This window comes from Biomphalaria glabrata, chromosome 7 (assembly GCF_947242115.1).
Source record: "Biomphalaria glabrata chromosome 7, xgBioGlab47.1, whole genome shotgun sequence".
NCBI classification, from domain to species: Eukaryota; Metazoa; Mollusca; class Gastropoda; family Planorbidae; genus Biomphalaria; species Biomphalaria glabrata.
Genome location: NC_074717.1, coordinates 41,978,284 through 41,997,047, shown reverse-complemented (window position 1 = coordinate 41,997,047; position 18,764 = coordinate 41,978,284). Strand labels below are relative to the sequence as shown.

The window sequence follows — 18,764 nt, the reverse complement described above, 5'->3', positions numbered from 1 at the left end:
TGTGGGGTGTGTCGTAGCTATTTCTCATGATCTCTGGGTAGATGATCACCGATACAGTTTAAATACACTTTGGTGACGTGACATAAATATGTTTTTAATAGTGGTGTGGTGACTCTTCGTGCGAGACAGACATGAGCCACTGGTCAGATGTCATTCACGGCAGAGCCAACTAGTAAGTAAGGTTTGTCTAGCCATCGAAAGTCTTTAAAACATTTGTGTAAATATAGGCCTATGCCTTAATGTTTTCTCTCTCTCACACACATCTATGTCTTTTACACTGTCTGCCTCTATGTTTAGTGTAGAAATTAGTTCGATACCTTTGCTATATAATTGCATAAGTAAATTAATTTAGATGGCTGCCTGATTGGGATGGTTGCCTGCTCGTGTGGTATGTGCTCCGGACTGTCGTCTTGATGGACCCAGGTTCGAACTCTGCGCGCCGTCGTTACCCACCTCCAGGGCCAGCATTAGATAGACTAATTGAAGGCCTTAGGCCAAGTGAATTTGGTGAACACACATGAAATAGAAAAATAAATACTAAACAGTGAAAAAACTAAAGTTAGTCATTGTTTTAACTCTTTCTCTCCGTAAATATTTCCCACTTTTCAATGGAATTATTCATTTTGCTCATTTTGGTTTCACTACCCTGTTATGATTAAATTTCAATTAATTTTTGTGTATGTAATCAGGAAATGTTATATTGCGTATATAATTATAGAAGAATGCATGCTCTTTTAATATAACACAAATTAAAGTTTCTAAAACCAAAAAAAAAAAAATTAACTTGATGGGGTCAAATCAGCGTTGGTATCTTCAGTTAGGAGAGAAAGAGTTAAAAAACCGAGTGTACAACAAAAACAACGAGAACACATTACGCTATTTATTCTCTAACTGTGCCCCTACCAATCGGCAGCTGCCTAGTTTGCCTATGACTAAGGCCGGCCCTGTCACCGTCGTGATGAAAAGCTAGGATATAATAATCTTCAATTTTGAAAGAGAAACCAAAACATGTAAAACATTATTTGGAATTAGAGTTAAGTCTATCTATGTCCTTTAATCTTAGTAATTCCTATCGATAAGAAAGGCAAGTTGTTTATGATTTGTATTTTGATTGTTGTTTATTAGTAAAGTGTAGAAAGATGCTTTGTGGTTGGAGGCCCCTCAAAGGGGCCAAACAGTAACAGCTAAGTTTCCAACACTTCCGCACCGCACACAACTATTTGGTATTTAGAGAGATAGGATAATGGTTTTTAATTCTTTGTATTTCATAGCTTATAAAAATTAAAAAAAAAAAAATACTTATCAACAATTAATTAACTATTTGGTTAATTTTTCTAATGGACTCATGTTTTGTCAGGTTCAATGATTAATTGTGCAAAGTTTTAACTTTATCAGAGAATGGGAGAAAATAAAACATGTTTCAATTTTTATTCCAGTTAGACAGAATGAGTTGATAAAAGCTTTTTAAAAATTTTGTAAGTTTATGCAAATAAATTTGACCTATACTGCATCAGCAAAAAAATATATATTATATTTTCAATTTTCACTTTTCAATTAAGAGTCGGAGAAATAGAATAACAATTGTACTTTGTTATTTCACGAATGCAGGATCCGATTTAAATTGGTGTCAGTCTGCCTAACCACTGAGAGTGATTAATTCAATACACAGTTGACAGTTTTAAAAGAAAGTACGAAGGCCTAAAATCTACATTGGCTGATGAACGCACTAAGACAACCTTTCTATTTACCGATTTCAAAGTGTTGAATGTAACAGACACTACGGGGGTGAATTTAGAGTACCTTCCCTTCGTAATGTAAATATGTAAAAGTAAATATACTGTACATGTTCAAATCAAGGATCTCTAAGAAGTTGGTGATAATGATATATATTGAACAGTAGTAACCTACCTAGTTAGGGTCCCCCTTTGGTTCACCATGTAAACTGAATCCATCCAAGTCTTGTTAATTAAACTCCTGTCAATCCTCAATAATTTTATAATAAAAGGCCCCTTGGGACTCTTCGTAGACCCTTGGGGGTCTATATAGACCACTTTTGGAATAACTGTTCTAAAATCATCATAAGCCTCCTTTAATCGTAGAACGACTATGGTTCATCTCGAACTAAGCGAGATGAAAGCATGGGCATTGTTTATGGTCGAAACGATGTCGCCCACACAGCAGTTCCCCAATCTCTACACAGCTGGTGTGACCAAAGGAACGGAATTCCGATACAGGTTGGGATCAGTTGCGCCACAGGCTCTGCCAGGCTGTAGCACCGTGTGTCGATATCTGCCTAAGGGTCACCAGCTCCTGATTTTTTTCTCAGGGTTGTCTCCCGAAGCCTTTCCCGTGTTTCGGTATAGCAGGAAGGCAACGGAGGTTTGGAATCAAGAGTTCCGCAAGGTTGTTAACGCCGGAAGTGGTAATGGTTCTAAGCCCACCATTATCTATAAAATGCACGCGTCTCAAATAGCATCTGACAGCCAGTCAAACTCCTGGCATTCACGTGTGGCTCTGATACTGAGCCAGGGGGAACTGTTATGACTAACAGGAGAAGGTGCAAAGGTGAGCAACTGGCAACTAAATTAGTAAGAGTAGGGCAGAAGAAGCTCGTTAGCCTTGGTTGGCTACCCAGCAAGGAGAAGGAAAACTCTAGAGTCCAAACCTTCTAAAATATAGCATGCTTTTTTTTCGAATAATTGTAAGGGCCTCAACAAAAATCCTCCACATACCGTAATCCGGCCCAGCAAATACAGCAGACAAAACTGGGCCGGAAGTTCTTATAGTCCTCGTCTTCAAGACACTTTATACGTTACATTTTGTTTTTCGATACCTCTGGGTTAATAAAATAGTTTGGAGAGTAGTACAATCTTTTTTTTTTTATTTGTAGAGTAGTTTATATAGAAAGGAAAGGAGAAAAATCGAATTACAGACAAAAAAAAGAAAACTATTTATGTTTCATTTTGGGCTATTTCAGAATGCCGCTATAGATGTTTACAAACGCTAATATAGAATAAGAAATATGACAAACATTCATTTCGTTGCTGATGTCTGACAACTAACTTACCAAACATCATGTCTGAGTGTCATTGGTGTCTAACGGCGTTTATCCTAGGCTGTGTCTTCACCTCCACGACACAACAAGACTCTGCAGTAAGAGACACACCCAAGGGTCTGGACAGTAAGTATATACAAATAAGGCTTTCAGACATTGGAATAAAGGCAGAGCATTTGAGTAGATATGGGCTTTTTGTGTGTGTGGGGGGGGGCATTAGGGCATTGGAATAAAAGCAGAGCATTTGAGTAGATATGGGCTTTTTGTGTGTGTGTGTGGGGGGGGGCACTAGGACATTGGAATAAAGGCAGAGCATTTGAGTAGATATGGGCTTGTGTGTGTGTGTGTGTGTGTGTGTGTGTGGCATTAGGACATTGGAATAAAGGCAGAGCATTTGAGTAGATATGGGCTTTTGTGTGTGTGTGGGGGGGGGCATTTGGACATTGGAATAAGGGCAGAACATTTTTTTTTAGTCGAAAGGCGTTTTTGTGGACATTTAGATGCATTCAGATATTAGCATCATCATGTCTCTTTAAAACTAATGTAAAATTAAGCTATATACGTAACAAGATTACAAAAATACTTTGTGTGGAAACACAAATTCAAAATCGGCCCCCGAAGTGGTCCACCCACTTCAATATTTTCAGAAAGAACATCCGGATCAAATTATCAAAGACAAATGACAGATAAGAATGGAGAAAGAAGGTTGACAGATCTTTTGTAGTGCCCCAATGGTGCTGCAGATCAAAGGATAGGTGCAAGTGAATGTAAGGTTAGATGTGAACCTGGCCTAACTGGTTCCCCTTTCGGACCTTGTGGTTTATAGGACAGATGTAAAGTTCATCTTTTGTGGCCTACGGTTAATGAGGGTGTCATGTGGCCAGAACAACGACCAACCGCCTTTACTTTTCCCCAACTAATGTCGGGTACCCATTAGAGCTGGGTGGACTCAGAGGCGCCCAAGGATTCCGAAGTTGAAAATCCAAGTCTTCACCAGGATTCGAACCCGGTAACCCCGGTTCGGAAGCCAAGCGCTTTAACGCTCAGCTAGAGCGCATTCCCTGGCCTGACTGAAGTTTTACAATAGATGTACTGGTTTTGAAAGGCTCAATTTTTTTTTTTTTAAGGAAACCTCAGAATTTGCGCTATTCAGTTTTAGCTTTATCATCATAGGAATCCTTGGGCCTTATGCCTCTTTTCTTTGCCTCTTTTTGGGGCTTTATATGTCTCTTTTATGGGCCATCTGGCAATGTCGACGTATTAAATTAAAAGTCAAGATAAATGCAATTTACAAGATTACTATTCGTTTTAAATTATGTCTAGCTTACCATGCATACTAAATAGATTTTTTCTCTTAAATATAGTACTTAGTATAACAGAATTTACATAACTTAACAATACAAATATAAAAACAAAATTTTCGACAAAAAAATCTACAACCGTTTGCATAAATGTGTTTAAAATATGAAAAACAGTCGTCTCCCCTAATAAAGAGCCTCAAGTGTTTGAGTATTTAATAGTTAATAGTTGAAAAAGTGGTCTATTTTTATGAAAAAGCTGCTTGCATAAGTGATTTAAAAAATGAGATTTTTCGCTTTCAAAAAAGAAAAAAAGTAGCCGTTGCATCAGAACTTTGAATGGTTTAAATTATTGTGATGTCGAATTTTCACTATCTTTTCTAGTTTACGTGATCTAAACGGGACAAACGGACAGAAGGACAGAAATTTCACACAAAACTAATAGCGTCTTTTCCTCTTTCGGGCCGCTAAAAATCGATTTTTAAAAATCTAAAAGAGCGCTTACGGTTCGAATATACTTTAATATATATTTACTCGATAATATAGAGGTGTTTTCTTTTAAATGAAATAATTTAATTAGTTTTGATATAAACATAAGAATTTATTGGATGCGACTTCATATCTTACATATTACAGACGTGCGGTTTGCGCGCTGGACTGTCGTTTGGATTTATCGATGGTCCCGGGTTGAAACCCTGCCCGCTCCCATCCCCCGTCGTCCTGCGGGAGGTTTGGACTAGGAAGTAATTATCTTCAACTCTGAAGGAACATCCGAAACATGGAAAACATTTTACAAAAAAAGATAATTACCTCCTACGCATTTCATGTTTCAGTCTATTCATCCATGTAAAGTCGTTGGTTTTCCTGGCTGATTCAGGCAACCCATTCCACTCTCTAATGGTACTAGGGAAAAATTAGTTGTATAGTTCCATGGCTCATCATATATCACTTAATACAAAAAGCAGCTATTTAGATAAATAGCGCGTAACTATAGAGTATTTGTCACGATCATGAATAGTACTAGATGTCACGTTGAAGATTATCTTGATCTATATAGCACAATCAATGATCGTGGTTGCCGAGGATTTAGAAATCGTCAGCTGATAAGATGATCATTTAGAAGTTGCTAGTTGATAGGATGATCATCTAGAAGTTGCTAGTTTATAGAGGATCATCTAGAAGTTGCTAGTCGATAAGACTAAGTATGTTATTATTAAATTCAATGAAGAAACTTCTCTTCGTCTAAAACAAATTCTTTAATTCAAAACTTGGAAAAGCTATCCACAAATAATTATAATGGTTAAATGTACTTGAATAGAACAGAATATGTATATTTCTACTAAATAAATTTATTCTACACAATAATATTATTATGTCAGCTTCCTTTGAGTTCTAACACGAGACTGCCGTCTTTCAGAGCTTTGGGCGTTTTGCCATTTGACTAATATCTTTTTGCCGCTTGGTTAAACAATCTGACCAATAAATGCAGCTCAATGTACAATAATTAATATTTCTAACCAATCACATTCACTCCAAAACACAAGTTTGTTGCATGATGGAAATTTCCGAGGTAGCTGAAATTCTGCCGATAACCTTGGGCTAAATATAGACAAGGAGTAGGTGACAGTATTAAACATGATAAGATATTTCTTCCTAAAGTTAAGATTTCTTTAAGAAAGAACTCTTATTAAGAAAGTTAAGAAAAACCTTAAATACATGTATGTGGCTCTTCATTCTTGCTAGTTTAATTGCCAAACTGCTTAACTCGAGGACTGACTTTAAGCTAGACTCACAGTTCCAGTCTCCTAACTGTCCAGTACTGAGCTGCCTTACACACTCAGGTTTTTGGTCCACGAAGGCTTTCGATCACATGACCATAACACTGGTCATATTTGTGTGTACTAGTACTGTCCCTTTTCAATCGACACAGTTGACAGCCTAGCAGCATGTGACACTGCTTGTGTTACTTGTGTCAGTTGGTCTCAAACAAAATTAACTCTATCACTGCGCCAATACAGTTACAACACTACGTTTTTTATTGTGAATATTAGCTTTTTTTTTTTTAAATTTGGAATTTAATTTATTTAGTTTGTGTTTAGCGACTACACAAAGATCACACTAAATGAAGCATCTTTTTCTTCTAGATTGCCGTATTTTGGGCGCCACCTGCGAAACATCATGTTCTGTATTCAGAACTATCTCTTTGACAGCACTTTGTCCTAATAAATTAATTTGTTGCAGAAGTCAAAACGGGAATAAAGGTAATCTAGTCTTTCTCTTTAGTTATTCTTTGTGACAAAAAAAAATTGGACCTATTGTAAAATTATTTTTAAATATATTTCTGACATTGCTCGCCACTTTATGAGACCCAACAAACCCATCAACTGCAACCGGCTTATATTTGTTATAAAACATAACACACATAATTATCAAAACATTTATGTTACAATACATGTTATGTACCTCTAGAAAGTGCAACGATGTTGACATCAACTGTTTGACTAACAAACTGAAATGGTTGAGCTTGAATCATTGTTTTCCATTTTCCAGATTTGCGATCCGTTAGGCAGATGATTTAAAGATCATTTGTTTATGTCCCACACTGTTAACGAAATGTCATATGGCCAGCACAAATACCAACCGCCATTATTTTCCCTAACTAATGCCAGGCACATATTAGAGCTGAATGGACTCCGAAAATCTCGTAATTACAAAATTCCAGTCTGCACCGAGATTTGAACCTGGGACCATCCGGTTTGGAAGCCAAGCGCTATACCACCCAACCACCGAGCCTACTAAAAGAAATAGCTTTTACATATAGCCGAACTCAGTACCTTCGGCTTTATAAGCACCATGAAAGCACCACATGGCACATGAATCATAGACGAATTTTCAATTATAGATTGGACTCATCTTGGCTTGCGTGAAACACCTTCCTGCCAACTGCCAAGACAAAACATTACGATTGCGCATGCTCTAGGAGCACGGATATGGCACAAAAACAAAAGCAATAATGGAAGAGTCCATCAATCACACAAAAAATGCACATTTTAAAAAATCATTTCTATTATTAAATTTCAATAGTCAAAATAAAAATACTTTAAACGCCTTTTTTATTGTGTAAACTAAAATGTTTAAGATTATTACATTCAAAGGTACTTTCAATAAGGCATTAAATAATTTGAGATATGATATAAATACGAATTGTGATGCATGCTATTACTTATATAGGGCACGACATGGCCTAAATTTGTGCTGATGTGCCAACAAAACAAAATATCAAAAATAACTATCTCTATATATCTATATCTATATCTATCTATCTATCTATCTATCTATCTATCTATCTATCTATCTATCTATTATTCTCTTCTTCCCTCAACAGTTTGGACGAGAAGAAGACGTAAAGGAAAGATCACTCTCTTATTTTTGGTTTAATTTAATAATTTATACACCTTGAATTAGCGCGCGTTCTATGAAAGTGTGGGCCCAATGCGGTCACATAGGTTGCAGTGGCCTAAGGCCGCCCCCTCAAAATAGCGGAGTATGGTACGCCGCCGTTCGACTAGTTACTTATATTTTTCTTTGACTTTTTTTCAGGAAATCAAACAAAAAAATCATACTTTTGGAATAGAGTGGATATTCCTGATGTCGGAGAAGAACTCGAGAATTATATGACTTACACAGCGCCAACTACGACCACCAAGAGAAAACCATCTTTCTTCGACTTCTTCAGAGACTATAGAGATAAGTTGAAAACTAAAACAAAACAAGAAATCGAGGAGTCGTTTCTGAACTCGCTGAAAAAATTTAAACTACCAAACATAGAGTCCATTTGGTCAAAGCTTAATCGGTCAAGCAAACATCGTAATTGTAAGTGATATGTTATTAAGATTAGATTATTAGATTGTACACATTTGTGCAAATGCTTCTTTTTCCCAATTAGAGCATCGAATGGGTTGATGCAGGGGCGGACTGGCTATATGGGCATTCGGGCAAATGCCCGGTGGGCCGGTGAATGAGCCGCATGGATGCCACTAAGACTTGTATTCAATTGTCAAAAGATTTAGAAATATTCTTTTATAAAAGGAGCACTCGGGGTGTCGTGAGTTACAGACTCTTCAGTGTTTTAGGATTACAAACTAACGTATTTTCCGAAATAAAGTAAAAGCCTACAACCGTATACAGTACTATTTATAGGTGATTGGTCCCTTTATAGACGCATCCGAATATATTGACACCAACGAAGTTTATAGTAAGTATAGGCATTGTTACTTGTTAATCGCTTAGTACGTAGGTCTCTATAAGGGATGAAGACTATAAATAGCACTGTTGTGTGTGAATATCATTACATGGTTATGTTAATATGGGCCTATATGGTAGCTTGGTTTTTCGTTCACTTTATAAAAGATCCAAATTCAAGTGTCATTTAGTAATTCCAGATAGTAAAAAAAAAACAACATTGAAGCAAATTGATATTTAGATAACCATGCAGGCTACCTACTAGTGTAAATGCCTTGTTACGTAAACCCAGTTTTCGTCACTGTTTCAAACTTAGCAGAATGATTTGAAGGATATGCCATGTAATTTGGCGGCCGGATTGCACAGAAATGCCCGGGCCGATTTAACACCCAGTCCGCCCTTGGTTGCCTGAACCAGCAAGGAAAAGCAATATAAGTCCTCATATAAAAGATATTTTAAAAGCAAATTTATATTACCTTTTTTAAGACGTATAATAATCCCAAGAATAGTTTGAGAATGTAAGACCCTATTTTCATTTGACGAGGGGTGGTGAATTGGATGGGGGTTGGGAGGGGTCGAGGAATTAATTATTCATGGACCAAAAATATGTAGGGGGGAGTGTTTCAAATGGTGGCCAGATTGCAAGACTATTTTTACCATAAAACTTTAACATTATGATATAATTAACCTGATCTAAAGTGCTTATAGTGCTGGAGTTAGAGCCATCACAGACAATGTTATGTATCGCTCAATTTCGGGCGCCTCTGAGTCAACTTAGCACTTAGGAGTACTTGACATTAGTTGGGGAAAAGTCAAGGCGGTTGGTGCGATGGCCTCGTTAACTTTGGACCACAGAAATAGATGTGCCCGATAGATCGCAAGGTCTCAAAGGGAAATTATGTATAAATTAGAGATAGATAAAAATAATACCTAGAAATAATACCTAGAATCTATATATATTTATCTGAACGATTCGCATTTGTATTTAGGAGTATCTAACTAATGAACTGCATTTATACTTAAGTTGTAATGTTCTATATTTGTAAGGTCAGGTAGACAGGTTTCCGGTTTGTAAAGTTAGTTAGATAGTTTTCAGGTGTGTAAGGTCAGTTAGACAGATTTTGTTGTTTTAAACTTCACAGCTGAAAGGTGTGGTCTGCCAATGAACGCTCGGTTCAGGCGCGTGGTCGGTGGAGCTCTGGTGGGCAGGTGTGTCTACCCCTGGATGGTCTACATATCACGTGACCCAGGTAAAGATGACCTGTGTGGTGGCACCCTGGTCTCAGATAGACATATCTTAACGGCCGCTCACTGTTTTGAGTAAGTTCTGTAGCACTAAGTTTTTTATGCGGGAGCCTAACGTATAGTATGTGGCTTGGAGGATGAGTGGTTAAACGCTTGGCTTCCGAACCTGGGGTCCTGGGTTTAAATCTCTGTGTAGACTGAGATTTTGAATTTCGGGATTTTTAGGCGCCCCTGAGTCCACCGAACTGTAATGGGTACCTGACTTTAGTTTGGGAAAGTAAAGGCGGTTAGTCGTTGTGCTGGCCACATGACACCCTGCTCGTTAACCGTTGGCCATAGAAACAGATGACCTTAACATCATCTGCCCTATAGGTCTGAAAGGGGAAAACTTTACTTTTATAGTAAACGGCAAAGCATACAATTTGACGTTAGAAATATTTAAGCGTCATTTATTAGCGGCCCCCGAAAGGGGAAAAGACGCTATTAGTTTTGTGCGAAATGGGGCACTACACAAGATCTGTCAACCTTTTTTCTCCATTCTTATCTCTCAGTTGTCTTTGATATAATTTCATTTGGATGTTCTTTCTGAAAATATTGAAGCCTGCCTGGGTGGACCTCTTCGGGGGCCGATTTTGAGTTTGTGTTTCCACACAAACTGTCTTTGTAACCTTGTTTTTGTTCATCTTGTAATAAAAGCTGTTTTGATAAAAGTTAAATAAAAGCAAGTTTATATAAAAAAAACTTTATTAAAAAATCGCTTGTATTGAGCGAAATTGAGCGAAATTGTGTGTCAAAGATTTGACCAGACAGACAATAAAGACAGAAAGATGGAGTGTGTTGATGTTATCTTGGTACCAAACGTTTTTAAAATTTATAGTGATTATTTTTTTTTACCCCGATCCTCACCTACGTTTATACATATAAGAATGGGTGGACTGGCTATTTGGGCAACTGGGCTAATGTCCGGTGGGCCGGTGCCTAAATGGACAGGTGGGGCTGATGAATGGGCCACAATAAATGTCAATAAGTACCTTAAACTTGATTGATCTCGCCGCATCTTTCATAAAGTGGCTTTATAGTATGGTATGCAGGAGGTCTCCAGTTGTTTAATCACATTTATGAAAACGGTTTTAGATTTATTGTCAAAAAATATTTTTTTGTATACATTTGTATTGCTAAGTTAGATAATGTCCACCTTGCTAAGTACTACATTTATAAAAAAAAAAGTTTACTTTTTTTTTAAAAGAAAAAAAATCTATTTAATATGCATATAAGTGAACATAATTGAAAACAACAATTAATAAGTAGTTTTTCATATTATCGCGTGAACTGCAGAGTTAGGGCAGGTTCACCTATCCCTTCGTATGCTGGGCCGTTAGGGCACAAGATCTGTAAACCTTCTTTCTCTATTCTTCTCTGTCATTGGATAGAATTTCATTCCGATATTTTTTCTGAAAATATTGAAACGTGCCTTTTTACCTGACTGGGTGGACCACTTCGTGGGGCCGATTTTGAGTTTGTGTTTTCTGTCTTTGTAACCTCGTTTTTTTTTTTTTTAATTTTTACATGATTTGGTTGTTACTTCAAAATAGCGTAAAAGCCTCTCGGGACAGCCGGGGGGGGGGGGGGGGGGAGGAGATATGAGAGGCAGGCATAGAACCTGAGACCATGGAGACGTTGCTCTAGTGTACATGACATGCCAGCCGGTACGGTTATCCTATGTTATTCTCCCCACTATAAGTTATACCAAAATAATGTTTAAAATAGCTTTTAAGATTATGACTGCGCTGTACGTTTTTTTTTTTTTTTTTTTTTTTTTTTACAAATTGAGATTTCCTATAGCAGTTAGTCTATTTATATACAGCATATTATAGAAATCGCGTTTGTATATATGCGTTCCGTTTTTTTTTTTTGCCTATCATTTTTTAGCATATGCCATCAAATTGTGTCGTAAAGTAATGCCTGGGCCGATTTTGATCCCCATTTCGCCCCTGGATATAAATATTCTATCAAGTGGCCAGTAGCCTACGGAAGTGTGAGTGTGTCAGATTGTTATGTCGCGTTGTAATCTGGGATATATTTCTGTTCTGCTTAACTGTGATAAGTTGATTGTGTTGACAGAACAGTTTAATAAAGAACAAAAGCATTTAGTCTCAGACTGGGAAGCGGTACTGTGCGTGACTGTCGTATGGCTAGATAAATGTTACCTGCATCAAAGCTAGTCGTCCACTGAATTATTATGTTGTATTATCATAGCGTAGTCCAATGTTGTTATCTCAAGGGTTGCTAAGGTCAAGATCATGCCTCTTTGGACATTTCGTATTGTCTAAATTCAAAATACGTGTATAATAAATTACTAGTGTCTCAATGTTTTTGGAAAGACAACTATGTAAATTCGGAGGTGCCGTCAGGGCAGGCCTTGAATAATTAGAGGCGAATAAATTAGGTGGCCCAAATTAAAATAATAATAAAAAAAAATAAACAGGAAAACTTAGCTACTGCCTAGTTACCCTAATCTTAAGGCCGACCCTCTTGCAGTTGATATGCATTTATTCGTATACGAAAGTTCAGATATTTTTAGATGTGATATAAAACTTTAGTTAATGAAGATTAGATGTTTTCTCGCTTCTATTAATGCTATTTCTTTCCAGCTTTTTAGAATCCAGATGGCCAACTCTAACAATTGGGGAATATATCAAAGGGGAAGAACGAGTTGCATCCAAATTTGTAACGTCAAATTACACAGTTGTCTCCCATCCGAATTATGACAGTTTTACTTACAGTAAGTTAATTTGTCATTTCTCTACAATGACATAGGAATGATTATACTTATTCTTATTGACAAACTCACATGTTCATACCCTGCATTCTGCGACCACGAAGTAATGAATAAATCTAGTATACATGTAGGTCCTACCTTTTATATTAACCCTCAAATGAATAGTTACTGTTATTGAAGTCGTAATAATACTAGACCAGTGGTTCTCAAATAGGGGGGTCCTCGGATTCCCTGAAGTCCAGGAGACGATCCGCAGAAAAATTAAAATTGCATACAATTGAAAATAACTACTAAAAACCAGTTTATCCGATTGGATAATTTTGAAAATAATCAACTCGCCTTTTCACTAATTTTTAATATGTATTCTTCTATGACGACATAAACCAGAGACATTCTTCACTTCGATATTCCTGATTGGGTGTTTGAGCTCTTTGTGTGTGGACAAGCTCAGATTTCAAACAGATGAATCCAAGACAATGCAAGGGCAGCTTATTAATATCCACAAATAAAGATCTTCAAAAAATGTTCCAACAAGGCCAGCTGAAATGCTAGTTTTAAAAACAAAATGCATTGTGGTTTCTATGACAAGAACTGTTGACTACTTTCCCGTCAACTTAGTTCGTAGAACGTGGACTCAGTGTTAGGACAAAAGTTCATCACCAATCAAAGAAATCGACCCGAAATTTGTGCTCGTTTAGACTTGCTGCTTACAAACATAGAGCCGGACACAGATACACTCATACAATCTCATCAAGCTTATCCAAGTCATTCATGTTTTTAAAATTGTATTTTTAATAACCCTTCAACAAATTTGGTAATTTTACATTTGTACGTTATAACATATGCATTTATGTAGCATGGTCAACCTACTCATGGCAGGATAAAAAAGCTGAATATCTTCCACCTCCGATGCCTAAGGCGGATCTTTAAAATAAGGTGGCAAGATAAGATAACCAATGAGGAAGTGCTACGAAGAGCAGGGTGCCAGGACATCCGCTCTGTTATCAGCAGCAGACGCTTTGGCTGGCTTGGCCACGTTCGTAGAGTGCCAGTAGGTCAGCTTCCACAAGACATCCTGTATGGAGATCTAATAGAAGGCAGGAGAGCCGCTGGTCGTCCACTTTTACGTTATACGGATGTATGCAAACGCGACATGAAGCTATTTAAAATCGACACTAGCAGCTGGGAAAAGTAGCACTAGATAGATCCACATGGAGAGAGAGCATAAAGGAAGGGTCTCGGATTGTTGATGCCATACACAACAGCAGCAGAAAGAAGGGTGAAAATGCAACTGCTCCTGGTGATTCCATATGCCCAATCTGCAACCGCAGATGTGTATCAAGGATTGGCCTCTTTAGTCACACAAGAAGTAGCAAAGGGAAAAGATCGTCTCTCGAGACGTAAAATGCCAAAGAGACAGAGAGATATATGTAGCATTTTTTTTTTACTTGGGAGGTCCATCAGCAAGTTTTCACTATATAAAGGGGTTCCCGGGTACAAAAAAATTTGAGGACCTCCGTACAAGACAAACAATTTTCTCAAGTTAGCAAATTCAATGTGTACTTTACATTTAAAATTTAAGATTAACATAACCAACACCCTGTACAGCAGTGCTAAACAACTGAAGAAAACAGCACACTATTTTTCCTTGGCACAGTCTGCAAAAGAGCTGGCAGCCCAGCAGCGAAAAGCTGGCTAGAAGAAGAAGAATAGTAACATTCTGTCATTATTAAAGTAGCCTTAGCAAACATTTGTTGGACAACATTCCTTATTGGATCGTGCACAATGAACACATTATTTGTAAATAAAATATCAACATGAAACGAATCACTTTGAATCGAAAACTTGAAAAATAAACGCTTATATGTGATATAACACTTAACCCTTAAAGTGCTGAGCTGTTTTACACTGAATGCATACAAAATGGAATTCAAATATTAATGTTTAGAGGCTAAAGCTACCACGCGCGTTTTAAGGGTTAAGCATTTTTTAAAATCAATGTTTCAGATTTTGTTTAAAAGTTTTTTCTAAATGCTTGATCACGGGGTATTAAACGTTTTCCCCCTTGCGTCAGTGTCTTGGGCGAGATATATGGGTCACTGCTGGGTCTTCGTATCCAAAAGAAACACTCTTCCTAAAGTCAAGTCAGCGAAAATGAAATCAAATGAGTCGTAACTATTAACTCTTTCTCCCCTAATTGACGATACCATCGTTGATTTAAATCTATGTTAAATTTTATAATCTTAACTTTGTATTATATAAAAAGAGCATGCATTTATCTTTAATTCTATATCAAATATAACATTTTCTGATAACAAACGACGAAGTTATTGAAGTTTAATCATAACAGGGGAGTAAAAATGTAATAAGCAAAATGAAGAATTCCGTCAAAATGTGGGAGAATAATTACGCAGTGAAAGAGATAAGGTATCTGCAAGTAATTGTCATTAAAACTATGAATAATTCGATAAATCATATTCAGGTTATAGTCTTATATTTCTTAAAGAATAGAAAGAAAGTTGTTTTTTTTTCATGCTACTCCTAGATTTTAAGACGTCCAATGAGACACACATTTTTATTGAAAGACTCAGTTCATTTAAACGGACTATTTCCTTTCAATTTAGGTCACGACATTGCTTTGTTGACTTTGGCCCAGCCCATTGACCTGGACAGGTTCGAGTGTCTAAACCCTATTTGCCTACCCCAACCTGGACAATTCGTTTCCGTAGGCGATTCTTGCAGCGTTGCTGGATGGGGCTCTACATCTCGTACCATCAGTAAGTAGATTAAATTAATGTAACTGGCAGTACACCCTTGGACGCAAGGGATGTAACACACTATGCATGTGTTTTGCAGTATAATTATAAATCATATAAGATAAGATAAGAAGAAAAATAATGGCGTCAGAAGAAAAGGAGTATTTGTGTTTTGTTTTCAGACGCGCCTGCAGTGTCCACATCATTTCTCATGTCTACCTCAGTCCGAGTGGTCAACGGCAGCTACTGTCAAGATAAGTTTGGAAGCTTGTATAATCCAAGAATACACATATGTGCCGGGGACATGTCCGGGGCCTCGGACTCTTGTTTGGTACTATTACTTTTATTACCTTGCTGCTAGACAGCACAGCGAAGCATTGTTGGGCTTCTTAACTTCTTATGAATTACTTACATACATTGATCAGGTCAAATGTCTCATAAAATGTACCTTTAGGAGTGTATATTAGGCGTTGTCTTCGATTTTTATGATTAACCCAGGTACGACCTGACATGTCGTTGTTAGCCGTGGGTCTATATAAGTTTTACTTTCGTCGTCAGCGCCTGTGTTCGACAAGGACAAATAACTTTTACAAACATTCGCCCGACAAATTGCTTTGGCATGAAACGGAAGCTATATTTTTTCTATCTCTTATAAATATGAACAATACCAGAAATGTATATTTAGGTAGAAGCATTTTTCACAAAGCTTGTATCATCTCATACAATCTGTCTATCTGGTAAAAAAGATTAAACACGTCATTTCTCCCAAATCCATTCTCGGATCAAGTTGAGATTTTGCATAATTATTTCTTGTCCCTGACAAAACAAGATTCAATTTAAAAAAAAAAATTAGCAATTAGTTTATTAATAATAATTAAATATTTTTTTTATCGAACAAGGGAAAGAAATTGTAACTGACTGAAGCAGCAGTATAAGTTTCCTTTATAATTTGTCGTTTAAAACTAACAGTAAATATTTCTGAAAACTTTTATATCGTTAGCACTTCGCTGGCACAGTGGTTAGAGCATGAGCTTGATCCCTTGTGTTGAAGTCGTACAACTTTTATTTTATATAGAATACGTTTAAAAAGTTATTGGTGTAACGTTCCTCCAGATGTCCCCTTCTTTCTGAAAACTAATCAATACAATTACACTTAATATAAGCTTCGTTTTTTTATATTTTCAATGTTATCTTTCTTCCATTACGCAATTGAGTTTAAACAGATGTACAATATATGTCAGGGGCATGTATGGCGAGATTGAATGTATCATGAATTTGCTGTAACTTTGGTATGAAAGAGTTATGTGGCTTTGTGGGTATCAATGCGAGACCAGTCGTTATAGAACGCCTCAACAGTGACCTGCAACGTAATACAGACAGATATTGGTCTAATCGGGCCACAGGTTGTGACGTTGCAGGGCAGTGCTCAGGCCTCCTTAACGTTTGGTCTGGATGAATGTGAACAGTCTGCGCGTGCTGTGAACTGAATGTTTTGGCCAATCTGTACAGATACGAATGTTCTGGGTATGACAGAGACCAATCTGTACAGATACGAATGGTCTGGGTATGACGGAGACCAATCTGTACAGATACGAATGGTCTGGGTATGACAGAGACCAATCTGTACTGATACGAATGGTCTGGGTATGACAGAGACCAATCTGTATTGATACGAATGGTCTGGGTATTACAGAGACCAATCTGTACTGATACGAATGGTCTGGGTATTACAGAGACCAATCTGTATTGATACGAATGGTCTGGGTATTAGAGAGACCAATCTGTACTGATACGAATGGTCTGGGTATTACAGAGACCAATCTGTATTGATACGAATGGTCTGGGTATTACAGAGACCAATCTGTACAGTAAAAGTGTACGTAAGCTTGTTCATAAGATATTCAGATAAACAACCACGACGTAGAACAACAAGAAACTGAAATGGAGTGAACACTGTCAAAACCTTTACACCAAAATTCACCAACGTCTTTTGTATCTTAGAAAGCTAAGGAAGTTCAACATCGACAAAACAATAATTAATAGACTAATTAATAAAGCATCGTATATCACTCGAACACATCTACCTTCTCTTGAAGAGCTTTTTCGTGAAAGATGCCTTTCCAAAACACTCACGATTCTTAAGGACAACCTGCACTTATTAAACCACTGTTACATCAGATCTGAAAGAAGTGGTCGTCTCCTTTCCGTTAGGACTAAAACAGAAAGATTTAAAAACTCCTTCATCCCACTTTCGGTCAGTGTTACAAGATCAGCTGTCGTCATCGAGAAGTACATAGAAGTCTAATTCATAAAGCGCTGGTTGTGTGTGTGTATGTGTTTCGTGTGTGAATGTTGCTCGTATTTGCATCTATACAATACAGTAGTCACGCTGAGGTTGTCAATTGTAGTCAGACTGAATTTCCATTTGATTGGATCAATAAAAAATATTTTATCTTATCTTATATCTCAGAGAGGGAATAGTACAAGTCTGTTTTTGTAATCACTGAGATATTTGTTATTTACGTCTTGTGCTTCTTGGGCTGAATTTTGTGAAATGTTTTAAGAGTAACGCAAGATATTATGTATAGATCATTTAAACAGTAATAACGGTTTTCGATCTGTAGAGGTTTAAATAATCGAAGTTATATATTTTCAACCTTATTCTACACAGGAGAAAAACCTGACAATAGACGTACATTATATATCACTTGTCTTGTAATTTTCATATTCACAGGTCATTGCTTTTAAGTTCATTATTCTTCAGTGTCTAAGTAATAGTTTAAAAGACTAATTCCATTCACTATAGCAGTTGCTAGAATATGTATTTCTCTTTTTTTTTGTATTTACTTTTTTATGTTTTGTTCCTAGGGTGATTCTGGCGGACCTTTCATGTGCAGTCATGATGTCATCAACAAGGGGAATACAGAAGATGGAACTAGCAGGCTCTACATGATGGGCGTCATATCGGCAGGAGGCGCCCCTTGCGCTCAAAAGGACACCCCTGCGTTGTACACTAACATAAGCCAAGTGATGGATTGGATACAAACAGAGATGGCGTCATCAGATCAATAAACGTTTTTTTTTTAAAGAGCTAGTTTTTGACTTAGATTTATTTACTGTCCGTTGAAAAGAAGGTATTCAATTAGATCTGTACCTAAAGAATGTCGAACGTGGCCGGGATATTTTTGAAGGTACAATGTTGTTGTTGTTTCTATTCTTGGGTGGGGTGGGGTGGGGTGGGGGGGGGGCGAAGTCCATAACAGCTCAGTGAATTCACTCCGTCTGTCTGTCTGTCAGGTACAAATTTTGTACGCGTTATCTCTCCCATTTCTCTTTCTCGGATCGAGTTGAAACTTTGTTGAAATGTCTTAATTATTATTATTTTTTTC

General features: G+C 37.1%; 1 protein-coding gene across 2 annotated transcripts; it reads left to right on the top strand.

Annotated features, from left to right (window-relative positions):
- LOC106050885 (transmembrane protease serine 13-like) lies at positions 1-18,460 on the top strand. 2 transcript variants are annotated; one of them, XM_056036681.1, is made up of 9 exons: positions 2-172; positions 2,978-3,181; positions 6,498-6,614; positions 7,954-8,226; positions 9,738-9,915; positions 12,492-12,622; positions 15,244-15,396; positions 15,558-15,706; positions 18,244-18,460. In XM_056036681.1, exons 2-9 carry the CDS (start codon positions 3,076-3,078, stop codon positions 18,445-18,447), a joined length of 1,311 nt encoding a protein of 436 aa, XP_055892656.1. In that variant the 5' UTR covers positions 2-172; positions 2,978-3,075; the 3' UTR covers positions 18,448-18,460. The 2 variants fall into 2 exon arrangements, with proteins under 2 accessions (XP_055892657.1, XP_055892656.1); XM_056036682.1 differs by lacking the exon at positions 6,498-6,614 and having other exon boundaries at positions 1-172.
- The last annotated feature ends 304 nt before the right edge of the window (positions 18,461-18,764 follow it).